At 37.6% G+C, this 19,583-nt stretch overlaps 1 protein-coding gene across 2 annotated transcripts in view; it reads left to right on the plus strand.

Annotated features, from left to right (window-relative positions):
* The window catches only part of PARD3B (par-3 family cell polarity regulator beta), a 1,075,922-nt gene that overhangs the window by 543,929 nt on the left and 512,410 nt on the right, over positions 1-19,583 (plus strand). For both annotated transcript variants that reach the window (XM_066346722.1, XM_066346721.1), the window contains exon 5: positions 16,172-16,260. In XM_066346722.1, the coding sequence (XP_066202819.1) occupies positions 16,172-16,260 (89 nt within the window). The remainder of the gene's footprint in view (positions 1-16,171; positions 16,261-19,583) is intronic.

The following is a 19,583-nucleotide window of genomic DNA, read 5'->3' on the forward strand; positions in this document are numbered from 1 at the left end:
GTCATTAATGCAGATTTATAGATGATTACTGACTTCAGAGCTCGTATATCGAATGGTGTAAAACTCAGGACTTCTCTTTTCTACAAGTGCCAAGTCATATGCCCAGACTTAAAACTATGTGCCATCTTGAGGACACCTGACCGCCTGACTGGGGAGGACAGGGTGAGCACAGACACATAGCATACCCTGGCTCCTTTCACTGTCCATGGCTGCCTGCGGCTGTATACCAGGCTCCAAGTCATTAGACATTACTCTTTCTGGTGAGATGACAGACTGGAGCCTGAGCTCTCATTGATTCTCCATTTACTGGAGCAGAGGGTAAGATTGAGTCCATTATTTTGTTCATACTACTTTTTTACATCCAGTGGATGTCATTACCTATCCTGCATGCATGTATCTCAAACGTCAGAGATGAGCAAAAACCAAGCTTTTTCTTTATTGTCATATTTGTAATTTGATTATTTCTTAGAAGTTCACCCACAGAAAATTAAGCCATATATTTGATTATTTAGGACCATTAATTTTGCTTCCTGTTGCCATTCTTTCTGAAGAGCTGTTAAATGCTGTGATTCTCATCTGCTGTGATTGCCTCACTAGTGAAGAGGTCGTTTGCTGTATGTTGTAAGACACATCACCTGAGTGAGTGCCCTCAGCGACAGTAGAAGTATTTCCCAGGTAATAAGAAGAGAAGAGAGGGGCTTACATCACCACTCAGGTTAAAAACTCTTATCTATCAAGAAGCATGCACTTTTCTTTGCAACCCTGGGAGTTCATTAAGCCTGGGAGGTTTCATCACTGGTTAGACATAGCTGAAGGCTGGGGTGATGGTGGTGTGGCAAAAAACAACAGAAATTGAATAAAAAGAAAATCTCTGTTTTGTTCAGGCCAAGGGAAGCTTTGATTAGAAAGATTTCTTCTTTTTCGTTTGAGACTCTGTTTTGTTGTGTCATAGAGCATTGAGTAAGTGATCCATTATAGATTTGAAAAATACCATCTTCATTTTTTAAACTATTTCTTTCGGTTATACTCATCACTTATTAAAACTATAGTTAAGGAACATGCAAATATATACAAGAATTAATAAACTGACAATTTGCTGAGTGACTAGAAAGATACAATTTCTCTTTGGTTTGTTATTTCTTTATGCAATTATGAAAAAAATGCACCAGCCCACATTTCTTTGGGGGGGAGTCTGGGTTGTCATCTGGTTCACAATTCCACGGCAGAGTAGGTGGGATAGCTTGTTCAGTGATTCATTCATTCAGTAAACATGAGTATCCACTATAGAGGAAGCTGAAAAAACTCAAGCAGAGAACCTCAGATGGTTGGACATGCCTTGCTTTTTTTTACAACACTGTAAGCTGGAAGCCATGTCAAAAGTCATGAGGATTTCAGATGACATTTATCAGACAGTGTTTACTGAATGTAGGTACTGCGTTTTTGAAGCCTAGTCAAAGTGAAGCTGGGAGAGAATTGGCAATGGTGTACAAGCTATGAGGAAAAGATTGGCTCAAGTGCTTCTGGGAAGTCCTTTACAAAGCCGGTTTATAGCTTTTCTGTAAGAGGAGCCACAACTTATAAACAGTCTGTGAATTTCATCCTCTACCAGTTTCCTTGCTTAAAAATTCCTTGTGTACGGAATACCACTAACTATGCCTATTTGGCGGATCTGGATGGGATTAAAAGATTCATCCAGAGATGGCATTTGGTTTAAGCCCTCATTATCTAACAGAATCAGCTCTAAAAGTGTGAATTAAGAAATCTGATTAAAGTACAATTTTGCCACATACTTCTAGCAATTGCCTGGGGCAAAGGTTAGAGAAAGTTTTAAGCACTGGAGGCTGAAAGTTGTCAATCCCAGAAGAGCCAACACACAGAATAGTGGACAAGAACATCAGACCTGGAGTACTCACAGATTTAATATTTGAAATTTTATATATCCTGCATATAAGCCAGAGGTCCAGAGCATAGAGTAATTGGTAAATTTGCTACAGCAGGATGTGAATCACACAGGGCGGTCTGAGTGCAGGAGTGCCTGATCTTGTCAAGGAGCCTTCAGAAATGATTGCAGCCTTGGTGACATATCTTGAAGGGATCTTTGTTTATACTGGACCTCCCACCTACCTGGAGGTTCTCAGGAAAGCTGATGAGAAGTGTGGTCAGTGGACTACTCTCCCCATAACCACTTAGACTTTATCTGTAGCAGCTGCTACCTGCCCTGTTCAGGTATGCTTCTGTGTAGCAATCACTATTTAAGGGTGTGTCTTTGAAAAACATTTATTATCATTTCTGTATTTCAAATCTGTTATGATTCTGTGAAAGGCATGGGCTTGGATTAGCAGCTAGACATCAGGTCTCAATCTTAAGATTATAGCCAAGATCGGGCAGTTTGGAAAGCACAACGATTTTATGCAGAATTCTGCGTGTATGCATATGTATACCTTTATTGGGAGAGAAGCATTACTGTCTTTAGTTTTTTCAGATGATAAAAAAAATAAAAGTTAAGAACACTGCTTTAGATTGAGAATGTTTAATTTCTGTTGGTCTTTTTGCATATACCTGCTGTTGCACATGGAAAGGGGTTGAGATTGAAAAGTAACAGCATGGTTGGGATCTACCTGGTGCTCAGATGAGTTGAATTATGTAGCACACTAAGGGGAACAGTGGGAAGGCCAGTGACTACCATCCTCTCTAGCGGCTTTGCTCCTCTCTCCCCAGAATGGACTCATTAAGGTGCGGGGTGTGTGTGTGTGTGTGTGTGTGTGTGTGTGTGTGTGTGTGTGTGTGTGTGTGTTTCTGTGTATCTCCAATGCTTAGCACAGTGCCTGGCACAAACGGGGATCGTTAATAAGTGTGAACTGAATGAATCCTGGTTCGCTCGGGGTTTGCTAGTCCTGAGCTAGCATATCGTTTGCTGTGTTTTGATTCTGAAGAACATCTCCTGGATGAATACTGAGGACTTAGCCTGGAACTTCTCCCTTGGTTTCTTATGTTTGATTTTCCTTTTGAATACAGTTTCTGAAACAGGAGGAATAGAGAGGTGCTGAGTGAAGTCAAGGTGTTAGAGCACTGTGGAAATGGAAGTCACGGAATGAGAGTGAGAAATAAGGCGTGGGAGAAGAGAGATGAATAAATTAAAATCATGGGACAGGGGCTGGGGGTAGGGCGAGGCCAATCCGGAGACAGACAGATGAAGCAAGGAGAAGGGCGCTTTGGTTCCGCGGAAGGAATTCTAGAAGCAGCTTCGGATGAGCATGCACAGCCTGGGGGCGGGGGGGGGGGCAAGGGTGGCTGCTGTGGGCGGGGCTTCCCTGGAGAAAGTCAGTTTTCATCTCCCTCAAGGTAGAAGAGGGAATACTTGAAGAAATTCTTGAGCTTGTGGAAGAGTTGCAGGGCCTTGGTGGAAATAGTGGGGGAGCAAGGTTTGGTGGCATTTGGGAGGTAATGTTCTATTGAAGGATAAGGAGCTACCCAAAGAGGAGAAAAAATGGGAAAAGAATTGACCCGAGAGTCGTTTCCCTTAACTGTGTTTGGATATAAAGAGATGGGATAGCTGGGAGAAGAAAAGAATGTTAAATAGAAGTTTCAGTCCAGTTTGGCTGCAGTGGGGCCTTGCTCCGGGCCCTGCCCCGGGTGGAAATTCCCCACCATGATCGGTAATCTCCAGTCTGAAGTTCAGGATCTGGTGGTATCAGCAGGGCAGGGCCCCTTCCCAGCTGAGGAGCCTGGCAAACGCAAGCTTCCAGCGACGGTGGGACTTAGATGGTTTTAAATATTGGTTTTGATCCAGTTTATAAATAATGAACGTCATTTCAAATTACATTATTATAAATAAAATATAAAAGCATATATGAAGAAACATAACCAGCCAGGTACCAATAGACGCAGTCTCTTTTACTTCAGTTATTTCAATCCATAAATAAAGATTAGCTTTCAGTTCTACTTTAAATTCTCTTGCCAGAGAGGCCTCTGGCAATGGACCCAGTGAGCTTGCTGCTTTGAATGCAAGGCCAGTGTCTTATTCATCTGTGAACAGCACCCCCCTCCCGGAGAGTCCAACCTAGTAATTTGCTTGTTGTAGAGCAGGGGTCCCCAAACTTTTTACACAGGGGCCAGTTCACTGTCCCTCAGACCGTTGGAGGGCCGGAGTATAAAAAAAAAAACTATGAACAAATCCGTATGCACACTGCACAGATCTTATTTTAAAGTAAAAAAACAAAACGGGAACAAATACAATATTTAAAATAAAGAACAAGTAAATTTAAATCAACAAACTGACCAGTAGTATTTCAATGGGAACTATGCTCCTCTCACCACCAATGAAAGATGTGCCCCTTCCAGAAGTGAGGTGGGGGCTGGATAAATGGCCTCACGGGGCCACAAGCGGCCTGCGGGCTGTAGTTTGGGGACCCCTGTTGTAGAGGGTTCATAAATGTTGCGATAGATTTTCTTCTATTGAAATTTACCTAAGAGCTTCTAAGGGGGAGGCTTTCTAGGGAAAGGATTTCTTTATGAAGTGCATACCTCTGATGTGGACTGTTCTCATTTTTCAGACCTGTGCTAAGTGATGGGTATACAAAAATGGAGAAGACACTGTCCCCACCTGAACAATATCAAACCAAGCAAGGGAGACAGACCTGTAAAGGAGTCGTTGCCCACCCTGAAATGAATGCCATTATCGAGCTTTGGCGTGACACAAGGGTGGCTCTGAAATTGAGTGGGTGCCAAGTGTCCAAGGAGAAGGTGCTCATGCTGCTAATAGCTGGTGTGTCTCCATATTATTTAAACATCTACTTTATGCCAAGCATTAGTCTAGGTTTTGGGGATATGACAATGAACAAAACTCTAACCTCCTGCAGGTTATATTTTAGCTATTGACAGCTTAACCAAGAGATCTTCTTAAGGGAAGAAACACTCTAAGCACTTTAAAGTGACAATCATTTGTATATGAATAGAAATGCATGGTGGTTCTAGAGTAGGCGTCCCCAAGGCCATTTATCCGCCCCCCCACCCCCCCACCCCCCCCCACCCCCGCTGCTGCACTTCTGGAAGGGGCACTTCTTTCATTGGTGGTCAGTGAGAGGAGCACTGTATGTGGCGGCCCTCCAACGGTCTGAGGGACAGTGAACTGGCCCCCTGTGTAAAAAGTTTGGGGACCCTGTTAGAGTGATTAGAATACATTTTGGTTTGGCTATCGCTACTTTTGCAGAATCCCTTTCAACTCTGTTGTGTCTTATATATAAAAAATGAAATGAACAAAACAACAAGCAAACAAACAAAAAACATTTTGCTACAGCTGTTCTCAGCAGTTCAGACGGCCCCACCTTATTTAATGCTGCTGCCACATGCTGTTAAAACCCCAGAGACAGCCAGCTTGGGATCACCCATCTCTTTTCCCCATACAGTATTTTTCCTCTCCTGCTGTTTGTCATTCTTCACCTATGTTATGGTTAGGATTGCTTCAAGTGTGTATGGCCAGTAGTCACGACCGCCGTCGCTGCCAGGCAGGTGCAGGTTCACATTAGATTTGGACAGACAGTACAGATACTGAAGAGCCAAAAACTGGTGGGTCATTCCTTTATTCTAGCCTTGCACCCAGCAGGCAAGTAAAAACACACAGGGCTCCAAACCCCACTCATTCAGCACTCACAAAGCTACTGACACATCCAGGTTTTCCTAAAATCAAAGGCCCCCACTAGTCTAAGTCACCTCAGGTTCCTCATCTGCACACCTTCTCCCTTCTCATCTCTGCACAAACCAGCTTCTCCTTCAGCACCCTGCCATCTTGACTGCTTCTTCTTAACAAACTTTTCTTGGTGCGAAACCCCTCCTCCAGCAATATCAGCATAACAGTGGCCCTTCCCAAGCAGGAAGGTAATTAGCAGTTTCACCTGGCAGCACCATTCATGTGGGCAGCGGCCATTCTTAACAATAAAAGTGAGCAAAACATAAAAATCACATTTTATAAACTTATTTGCCCAACATGGTACAGTACCTCTTAGGTTGTCTGAAAAATATTCTTGCCCAAATTGTATATTTTCAGTAGTCCTTATAACATAAACAAGTGAGATAGTTTTTGAAACCAGAAGTTTCCAATAAAATTGTCACACAGTGATATGCAAAAAAGACAAAGTGAATGGCAAAGTGACTGTGTGGTCATAGGAGAGAAGGTCACAGGAGAGAAACAAGTGCACATGACCAGGTGAGGGGGTGGGGGTTGGGTAAGGAAAGAGAAAAATGCCTCTCTGCTTGAGCAATAAAAAAGACTTTCTCTAGAAAGTCCTTGAACATGTCTTATTCATGAATGAGGATGGGTTGTAAACTTAGTTCTCCTTCTGTTAATTATAAAGGTCTTTCAAACATAGAATTTTGGCTTCCCAACATTGAGAATCTTTTCTTTTTTTGAAACATACAAATAAACAGCATGCACATAAATCCTGAAACAGCTATCAACTTGGTCTGTGGACTCAAAATTTTTTTGCATCCCATTTTCCTAGTGAAGCTTTTCCTAGTGAAGACCAGCAGAGAAGTGTGTCTGTGCTGGTGTGAGTGAAACACACATGCAAATGAAAGTATTCTCTTAATCATGCACTTTTTTTTTTGATATTTATACTCTCCTGTCCAAACCTGGAATTTGTATAGCTTTATCTAGAAGCATATGGTACATTTACTGACTGAAGTATATTTCAGCCAGCAAAATGAAAGTGGTTCAGCTAGAAATGTTTTGTAATTGCTGAATTATCGCAACTTCCTTGAGTCTTTACATATTTACCAGTGTTCTGTGAGGATTTATAGTTGTACACGAGGCTCTCATGGCACCACACTGGCCATTTTGACAAACCTATATTCTCCATATTTGTGAAAATGATGTAGTTTAAATAGAGATGAAATGAAGAAAAGCAGCTGTTTCATGATGGAGCCTGAGCCTGATCTGAAACAGACCCTTGTGGGAGGGGATGCTGTATTGTCCAGTATCTTCCCCTTTCAGTAATAACCAGCATTATTTTGGTGTCCGTAAGTGTTGGGCTCAAGTGGTTATGTAGTCTTTAATAATAAAGAAAACTAGGGGAAATTGGCTGTAACTGGGTGGGCACAGTAATCTAATTATAAATCAAAGTGGTCATTGTAGACTTGCTTGTGTCAGTCTGGTATTTAAAAAAAATACATTTGTTTTCCACTCTTATTTTTAGCATTTTAAAAATGTGTTGAGTGTAAGAAACAGTGGACATTTCTATACAGGTTGCAGAACTTCCTTGTTGAACTTCTAAACTTCCACACTTTGAAGGAATGTAGAGCAGCTTTTCATTGAACACGTATGAATGGGAAGCGGCGTACCCACTGGGGTTGGTCTTCTGTGGAAAAGATCGACAGAGCAGGTGGGATGCTGACGATGACATCACTAGTGGTTCTCCTTGTTTGTTTCTTAATTTAATTTTTTTAAATTGTAATGTTTTCAATTATAGTTTACATTCAATATTATTTTATATTAGTTTCAGGTGTACAGCATACTGAGTGGTTAGGCAATCCTGTACTTGACTGTTTCTCCTGATAGCTACAGGACCTACCTATAACCATACAGAGTTAAATAGTCATGGGGATGTAAAGTACAGCATAGGAAATATGGTTTTCATTTTTGTTACCTAAATGAGATTGGTCCGTGTGCCTAGTCCACTCACATTTCACGAACAAAACAGAATTTGTCCTCACATTTTTTGAAAACTCACAGCTATGCTTCAACTGCCTGGTCTCAGGTTTAGTCAAGGCCACTTGGTAAATTTCCACCAGAAACAAACAAGAAACACAAACAAATGTAAACAAACACTCAAAAGGTAAAATGTGTAAAGGGTATGTATACATTTTCTAAAAATTTATTGTGAAAATTTGTCTTCTCACATCTAAATCAGAACACTGGTATTCTTAACAATGACTTCTCACTGTGCTGATAATTAATAGTAAGGAAGGGAGATATCCTAGAAAATATCAAAGAAAAATGTAAAGAAAGACAATGAGGTGTGTAGGGAAAGTTTAGTTTTATTGACTCGTGCCATGGATTTGTTCCTCAAAAGCTGTTTAGAATCAGTCTGTTGAGAGAGTATAAAATTCTATCTCTGTGAGAGTCTGCTTCTTAAGAGAAGCTTTCCCAGAACACATTTGTTCAAATGAATAATCACCCCTAAAAGTGTATGTTGGAGAATTTTATTGTTTCTTTAATAAGGGCCTACCTGCCTGACTATTTGATACCCTTTCACCAAATTCTGGGACATTTTATAGTGGAAAGTAAATAGAAATCTTCTTGTCCCCATTTTACAGATAGTAATAGTGAGCTAGGAAATTAAATGTATGGTCACCAGGCAAAGCAATGAGATCAGTGTTGGAACCTCTGTCTTCTTTGTCTTAGACCAGAGCTTAATTTTACTACTATACCTTTGTCTTTTGCCTATCAAATTTATTTTTATTGAATTATGAAAACCATGTAGAATCTCTTGGACACAACCCAGATGAACAGAAAGTGTGGCCAGCTGTGTGTTGAGATTCAGTGGCATTTAACCTGATGCCACATCATTCACAGCTGCCTGATGTCTATGAGACAGTCAACTGAAAGACTGTTCACTGTTAGCGTGTTTTACAAAGTCCAGAATTGTTTCAACACTTTTTACCCACATGCAATCAGGTAACTCTCCCTGTGGCTTATCAGTGTGTGTATGTGTGCACACATACCCCACAAGCCAGGGTTCGGAGCTAGCTGTTTAATGTTAATGGTTTTACCTGCTTCCATGATTAATGAGGGATGGTTAGTAGATTATGTATAATCTAATTAATTGTTTTGGGGAAGAATAACTTTTTACTTAAAAATGCTATTAATATAGCTCAATATCTAGAATAATGAAACACTTGATAGTTTTTCATATAAATCATTTATTTTGATATTTCATGATATGACATCATTTCCTCACCCTATTTGCCTAACATCAGTAGCTAAGGGAAATTACAAGGTAAATATATTCAACATCCTTAAATATATTCTAAATCTCAGGAGACATGAGTCCTAAGAAATCTTAGTTCTTTCTTTGACCCTTCGTTTCACCTGAGAAAAGATATTAATCTTTTTGTCCTTGAATATATCCATGTGTAAAATAGGAATAAGAACAACAAGAAATTATTTAGAGTTGTTATTAATATGCTTCTAGTTACATGTGAAATGTTTTGAAATCTTTGAAAGAAAGGTGAAGTATATCCAAGATATTATGAGAATTTCTGGTAATGTTATTGAAAATTAAAAGGATCTATAAGATGAATAAGGTCAAGATTCATTGACTCAGTGACTATTTACATCGCTACACAGAAAGATCATTGAATTGAGATTCAAGAATCCTGGATTCCAGCTTTGTCACTATCACAATAGATACAAAGGGAGCAGTCACCTCTCCTTTCCGGATCTCAGTTTCCTTAGCTATAACATGGCCTGACTTCACTAGTTCATCAGCAGTCTCTCTAGGGCTTTACTTACAGTTATCAGGATTTCTTTGGGGGTGGGGGGGGGGTGGTCAGCACTGGTTACTGTAAGGCAGCAGTTTTCAAAGCATTGTTCCTTGACTTGCAGCATGAGGAACTTGTTAGAAACGCAAACTCACAGGCCTCACCCTACACCTACTTCATCAGAGCATCAGATGGACCCCAGCTGATTCTGAGTCATGCGCAAGTTTGAGGACTTAATGTTACAAAGAAGGAAAATGCAGCTCTTATTCTTCAGAAACTTGTAATTTAGCACTTTTAAAATCACTAGTTGTCTTGCTAATTTCTAGATATAGGAATATACAATCTAATATGCATTATATATAATCACATTATGTTCTATTGAATTATGTTATAAAATAATATACATTCTATTATGTTATATATAAATATTGTGATATATATAAAATTAATTATGGGCATGTTAAATTGCTAGGTCTGAAACATTTTGGGGTAGCATCTACAAAGCCAACTCTGAGATTTTTCCAAGATATGCATTGATTAAGGCATGAAGAATATATATTAGATCATGCTTGCTTGATAACAGTGCTTGACTACCAAAATGCATGTTCATTTCATATGTATGCTTTATTAAATACAACTTGTATTTAGTTTAGCATAGATATTCTTGTTCAAAAAAATAAAACAAATATTCTGAAATTACGCCTAGAATTTTAATTTTAAAATTTACATTATGTTTATGTATGAACACCAGGCACATATATATGGCATTCACATCTTCTCTGTATAATTTTCTTATTACTTTCATTCTAAAATTCATATGCAATCAAGAAAAACAAAAAACAAAACCTTAGAGTTGACTTTTCAGAATGCAAATCTGTTTTCAAATGCACCTGAGCCTTTGAAACATAACTCAGTTGCAGTTAAAATTTTGTGGGCAAGTAATTTCAAATATGGCGGAAATGCATTGAGTGGGGAAAAAAGAAATCAAGGGTGTATATTTTCACCTAGTATAAGTCAAAGGAACATCTTATTTTAGTTCTCATCTGAGAGATGAAAACCTGACCTGTAAAACTTTTTATAATACTGGTTTATAGCTGTGGTCCACTAGGGAACACAATGAGAACTTGGGTAGCGTTTTCTTCCAAAAAGTTTTATTAAAAGTGCGAAGTTTACTTGGAGATGTATAACTTAATGATGCTACATAATGAACACACTTCCCTGTATGATCGGTGACTTATACCAACTGTGAAATGTGAAATGATAGTCTGGTACCCAGACCAAGATCATCACCCTGGAGAGGCGCCCTGCCCGGTGCTGGTCCCTTCCACGCTGCCCGCCCATGAGCACTGGCAGTTGTTAGCACTAGTGCTAACTAAATGTAAACACCTTTACTTTTCAGCTGCTGCTAATTGGTTTGGGAATATTTATGTAAGTGTTGATTTTAAAGCTAAAAATAGTGCAGGGATGTTTAAATCCAACTCATTCTGGCTGTCAGAAATGCTCCCGTGATCCTGAGAGTGTTGCTAAAAATGTTCAGTTTTTTAAAAATTGTAGTCATTAAACTTGTCTCTCGTGAAAGCCATGTATGCTATGTTCCCTGTTTTGATAAAAGAGCTAGAGGACAAGCCTTTTAAAGATCTCTGCCTGGTTGGCAAGACATGACCTCCTGCTGGACTTTATCAGGGGGCAAAGAATTGCAGTGTGGCCAGAGGAAGAGACAGTATAATTTGAAATAGCTTTGTGCCCTTATATTTTATGCAGCTAATCACATTCCTATACTTTAACATTATAAATAAAAATTGTAATAATTTTAATAGAATTAAATATCGAGCTTCCCAAAGCATTGTGTTTCCCAGAGGTGAGTTTGAGGATTTCTCAAGTCTGAAGTTAAAGAACAAGAGTGGCTGTTTTTCAACTATTTTCCCTTTTATTTTAAAATTTAAAAGTCATGGCATCATCTATTGTTCTCAAAGTTATTTAAATAAGCTATGAGAACAAATCATTTTTATTTTTAGATATTCGTTGTTTTGTGACTCTTTATTCTGCCATGTTATTAATTCATTGAGGGAAAACCCTAAGTGCTCTTAAATTATTGTTTGTCAATTATTTTTTAATATTTGGCAAAAGTGATTTTATGAACTTTGTTAAGAACCGCCTTGGCCTATAACTCTTGCAGAACTGCTTTGCTACAGTGTTGTTGAAGTTAATTTGGAATTGGCTTTGTGATCTTCTAGGATTCCCTAAGCATTTGTCTGCCTGCCCCATCTCAAGAGAATATCAAAGAATTGTGTTACTGCAATATATAGAAATGATTTGGGCAAGTGACAAACACTGCCCAATAGTTGAAATGATAACCTATAGTTATTGCCCTTGTTGATAGCTGTGGCAAAGCAAAGAGTTTTAGATGCTATTTTTAAAATAGCTCAACTCTTGTCTTAGACGTGTAAGTCTGTGTGTGTATTCTTTTTGGTCTGTGGTTATTGACATCATTGCTCTAAAACTAGAGTCAGTTTAGAATTCCCCTTGAGCAGCTTATTACATTGCAATTGGCCCAATATTGCTTTCAAATTCTAATTGACATTTCCGTATAATTGGAGCATTAAGTATGTTGTTGACATAAATAGACTCTTTACTTACCATCTAACTAGAACTAGAAAAAAAAGTCTTTTCCACCTTGCAGAATGTTTCTTTGAACCAGAAAGGAAGGTATTTTCTTACGTTGGCCAGGGATCAACATGAAAGTTCCATGTGGGGTAGGGAGCAAAGAAGCAAAACTAGATAGTTAAATCTTTATAGCAAATACCCCAATTTCTTTTGTCATCCTAGGGATATAAATCTATGCATGATTACAAAGCCAAAAATAATGTTTATTTCAGCTAACTGCCACTATTAACTGTTTACAGATTAGAAGACTTTATATTGTTAACGTGGTAAAACTCTCTAAGTTGAATGCTTTACTTACAGATCGAATGCTTTACTTATCAAAATCTCAGCTGGCTTTTTGCAGAAATTGATGTCCTGATTCTAGAATTTATATCAAAATGCAAGGAACCCAGAATAGCCAAAATAAACTTGAAAAAGAACGAATTTGGAGAACTCAAACTTCTTGGTTTCAAAACTTAGTACACAGCTATAATAAGATGGTGTAGTACTGGCATAATGGTCACATACAGATCAATGAAATAGAATCACGAGTCCAGAAATAAACCCTTGCATTTTGGTCAGTTAAATTTTGATAGGGGTGTCAAGACAACTTAATCAGGAAAAAAAAAAACAACCTTTTGCAGCAAATGGTGTTGGTACAACTAGATAGTTATGTGCCAATTATGAAGTTGTATCCCTACCTCATACCATATACAATAGTTAACTCAAAATAGTAATTAACCTAAAAATAATAGCTAAGATTATAAAACCGTTAGAAGAAAACAGAGAAGTAAATCAGGGTGACCATGTATCAGGCAATGCAAGTCAATAAAAGGAAAACACAAGGAACATAAGAAAAAAAGGTAAGTTGAACTTTATTAAAATTAAAGAGTTTTGTGCTTCAAGGTGTACATCAAAAAGTGAAAAGACAATGCAAAGGATGGGAGAAATACTTACAAACTATTTACAGGGTAAGGAATATGTATAGGAGTATATAAAGAACTCTTATAATTCAATAATAAAAATTCATGTAATTAGACATTTCTCTAAAGAAGAGATGTTCAATATTCACATGAAAAGATGCTCAACATCATTAGTCATTATGAAAATAAAGTCAAAATACACTTCACACCCAAAACACCCGAAATGATAGCTAAAAAATATTTTTTTAATAGGAATATAAGTTTTGACAAGGATACAGACAAATTAGAATATTCATACATTGCTAATGGGAGGGTAAAATTGTACAGACACTTTGAAGATAGTTTAGCAGTTTCTCAAATTGTTAAGCATAGAGTTATCATAAGACCCAACAGTTTCACTCCTAGGTATGTACCCAAGAGAATTAAAAACATTCGTCTGTCTACACAACAACTTTTATTTAACATTATTTTATAATTGACTATTATTTCAAATCTCCATAACCACGTTTTTCATAATCAGCAAAAGTACAAACAAGTACCCATTAAGTTGAAATGAGTCAACAAATGTGGAATAGCTATACAATGAAATATCATTTGGCCATAAAATGGAAGGAAATGCTGATAAATGCTGCGACATGGATGAGTCTTGAGAACAGTGTGCTCCATGGTCAAGCCACATTCCTTGTGATTCTGTTTATATAAGATGTTCATAATAGACAAATCCTTAGAGATAAAATGCAGATTGTTTGCCAGGGGCTATGAGAAGTGGCAATAATAGGTATGGGGTTTCTTTAGGTATCTTTGAAATTGTTCTAAGACTAGTGGTGATGGTTCAAAAACTTGTGGAAAAGCTTTTAAAAAATGACTGTGTTATACTTTTCAAAAGGAAGAATTTTTTTTTCAAAAGGAAGAATTTAATGTCATTTGGATTCTATCTTTTTTTTTTTTTTTTTTTTTTTTTTTTTGTATTTTCCTGAAGTGAGAAGAGGAAGGCAAAGAGACAGACTATTGAATGCTCCCAACAGTATTCACTCAGCATGCCCACTAGAGAGCAATGCTCTGCCCATATGGGCCATTGCTCCGTTGCAACTGGAGCCATTTTAGTGCCTGAGGTGGAGGCCATGGAGCCATCCTCAGCACCTGGGCCAACTTTGTTCCAATGGAGCCTTGGCTGCGGGAGGGGAAGAGAGAGACAGAGAGGAAGGAGAGGGGGAAGGGTGGAGAAGCAGTTGGGCGCTTCTCCTGTGTGCCTTGGTCAGGAATTGAATCCAAGACTTCCATATGCCAGGCCGATGCTCTGCCACTGAGCAAACCGCCAGGGGTGTATTATATCTTAATAAAGCTTTTATAAGAAAAAGAAAAAAAAAAAGGAGTAGATCTAAAAAACCCAGTCATACCTTTGGAGGGTTGCAGCTGATTCCCTGCTGACATCTTGACTGCTGCTCATGAGAGATTGTACCCCAAACTGCCCAGACAAGCTGCCTCTAAATTGCTGACTCTCAGAAAATGAGAGATAATGTTTATTTCTTTTAATCCATTAAATTTTGGGATAATTTATTAAACAGCATTAGAAAACTAACACACTAGCAGTCGGCTCATTTACTCATTAATCTTCCTTAAATGAAGGTTTTCTGTGTGTTACAGGTTTGTTATATAGAGGACTAGACACGCTCCCCTCCAGGGAGCTCCCTCTTGTGAGAGAAAGGCAGATGAGAAAGTTAATGATTTTGACATAAATGCAGTCATCAGATGTTCTGACATTTGTGATAGTCACAAATGCAAATATTTTGTTAAATTTTCTTCCTTTTTTGTAACCTGCCCAACCCCTCTGTAAGCATATATCTAGCTCTTCATAATAGTATGAGTGTTCGAAAGCATTCTAAGACATTTATTTTTGAAGATTTGGTGCCTTATACTAAAAAGTGTTCTTTAATCTTACAGATTTTCTTTCCTTTCTTGATCTCTGTGAAGAGGAAAAAACAAATATGGGGGGGGGGGACCTATGTAGACTGAGTCCTTCACAAAACTACCAATCCCTATATGAAATGTTGCTACTCAGTCTAAGAGTAAAGTAAATTTGTTACTCAATTCACTATTACAAATAGCTTAAGTTGTGGCTCTGTGTCTTGTTTTCTTCAAGATTTAACCTAATTTTGTTATAGCTAACTCTTAACTCATATATTGTCTTTTTATTGTCGAAATGGTGCATTCAGACCCATGAGTATTCTGTTTATAGGAGTGATAGTTGATAGTGGGTCATTCTCCATGGGCTGCGTTGTTTTGTTGAAACCTGAGTCCATAACTAACACTATTTATTGTTTTGACACAGCTTCTGAAGAGTAGAGTATCTGCAGAATTATTTTAGTGAAGTACAGTTCCAAGCCAAATAGAGAAGTAATGTCTTACGTAAATGGGAGTCTATATCAGGCATACTTTCTAGAATCTATTCTCTGCTCTATGTGACATCCAACTCAACTTTGCCGCTGTCCTGGAGTGAGGGGCCTCTCTGACACTCTCACCTCTTCGTAGTCAAAGAGTGTTTACCATTTTAAAAATTAAAAGGTTAATTTGGTTTCTCTGTGATGAAGATCATCCTCAGACTTGGTCTCATAACAAACGAAGACCTCCAAATTTCTTTTTTTGCAGTATTTCTATTTCTTTTGACAGACATGACCTTACTAGACAACATTATTTCCCATGGATCTTGCTTCCTTTATATTTTAGTGTCACTGAGGGAGGGGGTGCAAGCAAGTACAGTACATTAAAGCTAATACATCACCACTTGTCAATGGCACCTTCCCTCTGTTACCCCTTCACCCTGCTGATTGAAAACATTCAGTCCCAAAAGCCTATGGTTGAGTTGCAGGAAGCTAAATGATGTATTCCAAAGCTCTGAACATATTGCCTTGTGTAAATGGCCCATTTGAGTATTTCAGAAACCAAACGGGAGAGAAAAGAACATTGAAAGCACTGAAAAGATTAACACCTGTTTCAGTTTTCAGAGAAATTGAAGCGTACGGTATATAACCAGAGTGAAACCATTTACGCTCTCATCTTGAGACAGTTTACTCAAATTCTCAATTCTGTATGCACAGCATCCACATGCTTATGGGTTTGTTTCTCTATAGGATTCTACACAAAACTTAGAAGATGGAGAAGTTATGAATGGTGTACAGACAGAACTACGGACATCGCCGAAAATTAAGGATACACTGAGGTATTCTCTTCATGGGGATGAAGTATTTTATTTCTGTTCAGTGTTTGTTTCTTTAATAGCTTATAGTTTTGATTTTATAGGAAAGATCAAGATAATTAGAAGAGTGGAGTCAACCCTGTCCCAATTCTAAAATTAATTACTTAATTATTCTCTTCTCTCATTTTCTCTATATGCTATGAGAACTTCCTGACAAACCTTAAAACAAATGAACCTCGATCCTTCCAACCCTTCGGCAACCTGAATTTCTTCATTGCTTTTCTTTTTTCTTTGAAGAACAGTTTAAAGTGCACATTTCAGGGTTCGTTTTGGTAGAGTTTTACTTTGATGTGCACTCTTTGAAAATAACTTTGCATTGTGTTAACAATTTTGCCACATTTTATTCGATGTATATAAGTTGAATGTAGCCTATCAGTCCAGAGTTTTCACATTTGTAAGGTAAGCAACTCATTCTCTGGAGCCAGTTGCTCCCGTAGTTCCTAGCCTGGCACTTCTTTCCTCTGCGCCCATTTCCGGTCCCGCCCTAGCAGCCGCCTGGGCTCAGCTCCCAGCCTAGCTGCTTCCTGGTTCTAACTGCTTAGGCAGGTTCCTCATCTCTCTTTGCCTTCATTTTTGGTCTGTAAACAGAAATAATATGAAGTCCTTCAGAGGGTTAGTATGAAGATAAAATGAGTACATATATATATATATGTCTATAGATATATGTATATATATATCTATAGACATATATATATGTATAGACATATGTATATATATCTATATAATGTCTACCAGAAAGTTCTGTCCATTTTTGGAATAAAACAAAATACAAATTTTTCTTACCGTCAATAAACTTTATTAAATAATATAATTGCCATTATTATTAATGATTTCTTGCCAGCGTGAGGGCAATTTGTATATCCCATTTTTGAAAAATGTTTTATCCTTTTGATGCAAAAAATTGAACCAGTGCTTGTTTGATATCTTCTTCATTTTTGAATTTTTTGCCCTTCAAAAAATTTTGTAAGGACAAAAACAAGTGATAGTCGGAGGGTGCTAAGTCCAGGGAATATGGTGGATGTGACAGACATGCTTCTGTAGCATTTCTTCCTTGTTGAAATTCGTAAAAATTACAGTGGCGTAAATGAACTTTGTCAGTAGCCATGGGTACACTATCGTTTCACACATAAGACTAACGTGAATCAACTTTGTTTTAGTTAATTTGCTATGTCAGTATGTATACATTAAGTGATAAAAATAGAGAGGCACACATGCGCCAAATAAACGTGCTTACGTGTCGAAACTTGTGATAGAAATGGACAGAACTTTCCGGTAGACCATATATATATATATATATATATATATATATATATATATATATATATATATATATGTAAGCACTTGGAACAGTGTCTGGGTCAAAGTTAGTTTTCTGAGTATTTGCTACTGTGGCTACCACTCTCTTGTTATTGTCCTTACCTCTATTATTATTATATTTATCCTCATCATGGTTGGTATCATTTTCTTAAGTTGCTTTAAATTTTATAAGAAAAATAATTTTATATTTAATAGATTATTGGCTTCAGCAGGAGAAAGTGGTGCTTCTGAAGTTGATGGTCATCCGCTCATTCATTTAGTCCACATATTCCTTTCATTCAATTCAGTTGCCAATAGGTGCCAAGCATTTTCATGGCATTAGCATGAAAAAATATATATATATGTGATCATCCTTAATTATGCTGCTTTACTGTGTGGATTGCCCTTAAGCTTCTAATTTATAGCCATATGATATAATTACTATTTATATAGATTATTTTTCTTTGATTAATGAGCTGCACAATAATAAAAATTTGATGCAGAGAATCTCAGGCCCCTGTCTTTATAAAAGCTTGATAGGATTGTTTTTGGAGGCATAATGAATATAATACTTATATTCTGTTTGACTTTAATTTCACTTTTTTAATGTTGGTCTTTTTAAAGTTTGCTAACATCTTGGCTAAATGTTTTGTAGATGGTTGACATAAAGTGAACAATTCTTTGGTTTTTAGCTGCCTAAATAAATTAGCTAAACTTTTGCTAAGTACAAGGAATTGAGAGAAATAGAGTGTAGGAATTAAAAAAAAATAATATTCTTTAATTAAAAGAGATGTATACTTTGATTATCAAAACAGCCTTTTACATGAATTTTATCACCATCTTTAATAGGCTAAGGAATTGCAAAGTTCAGATCAGTTAAGTAACTTCTAAAGACCAAATCTACATTCATTGTTCTTATTCCCACATCTTTGGACTCTAGTGTTACCTGTTTCATGCACCTTCCTGTTTTTTTTTTTTATTTCATGCTCCATTACCAGAGGTAGGAAACTTCATGTGGTCAGCACCAGTGCAGAGGAAATCAGCTAAAATCAGTCTGAGGCCAAGTTTAGAAAGAAGAGTGAGGACAAACTTCTAGCACCGGCAGATTCTTGGGTGAGCAGGATCTTAACTGCCTGAAATGTACAGCTAGCAGGAGACAGCTTAGAAACTGCAGTTCCAGGAGAGAATATTGTTTCGATTGCTATGGGACGATGAAGAAACAACTGAAGAGAAATTATGAAGCCACTTTTTAACAGCTGAGTTACCTGGTCAGCATTCTCCTAGGGCAGGAAGGGTCTGATATCCCACAGAAGTTGCCCAAGCATAGGACTTGGCACTCACTTCCCTGCAGGAGGCAGGGAAGCGAGGTAAATCATTTGCAGAGGTCATCTCCAAATGTCTTGAACTCGTTCTTATGTTTTAATTCCCATACGCAGTGCTCAAGCCTTTGTTACCTCTCAGCTAGACTATTATAATAACCTGCTAACTCTTCTCTTGGGTATCAACCTCTTCTTATTCTAATGGATCCAACAATTTACTATTAGATAAAATGTAAGCTATTATTTGAGAAGCAGGGCTAATTGTATTCTGGGCACTATAACATGTACTCATGTCAAATATGTAAATACAACATCACTTCCATTTTACAGGTAAACTGGTGTATTTGCTAAACCACAGAACTTATCAAACTGTTCCTTAGTACAGAGCCTTTGTGTTTAATTAAATCCTGAGTTTGAACACTGCATATGTAACCATGGTCTAATTATTTACCCTTTTAAAAATATTTTAGTATGGAAAATGGGTATTATGATCACATAGATTATTGTGAAGATTAAATGTGATACATTATAGGCAATTGCTCTTAGCATAATGTTAAGTGAAAGGCTGGTTCGCATTAATTGCAATTGCAGTTGTCATTATCACACATACTACAGTTTATTGTAACTATTTGTCATTCTTTCGAATAAGACTGTGGACCCACCAAGGGGTTC

This window comes from Saccopteryx leptura, chromosome 7 (genome assembly GCF_036850995.1).
Source record: "Saccopteryx leptura isolate mSacLep1 chromosome 7, mSacLep1_pri_phased_curated, whole genome shotgun sequence".
In the NCBI taxonomy this organism is placed as follows: domain Eukaryota; kingdom Metazoa; phylum Chordata; class Mammalia; order Chiroptera; family Emballonuridae; genus Saccopteryx; species Saccopteryx leptura.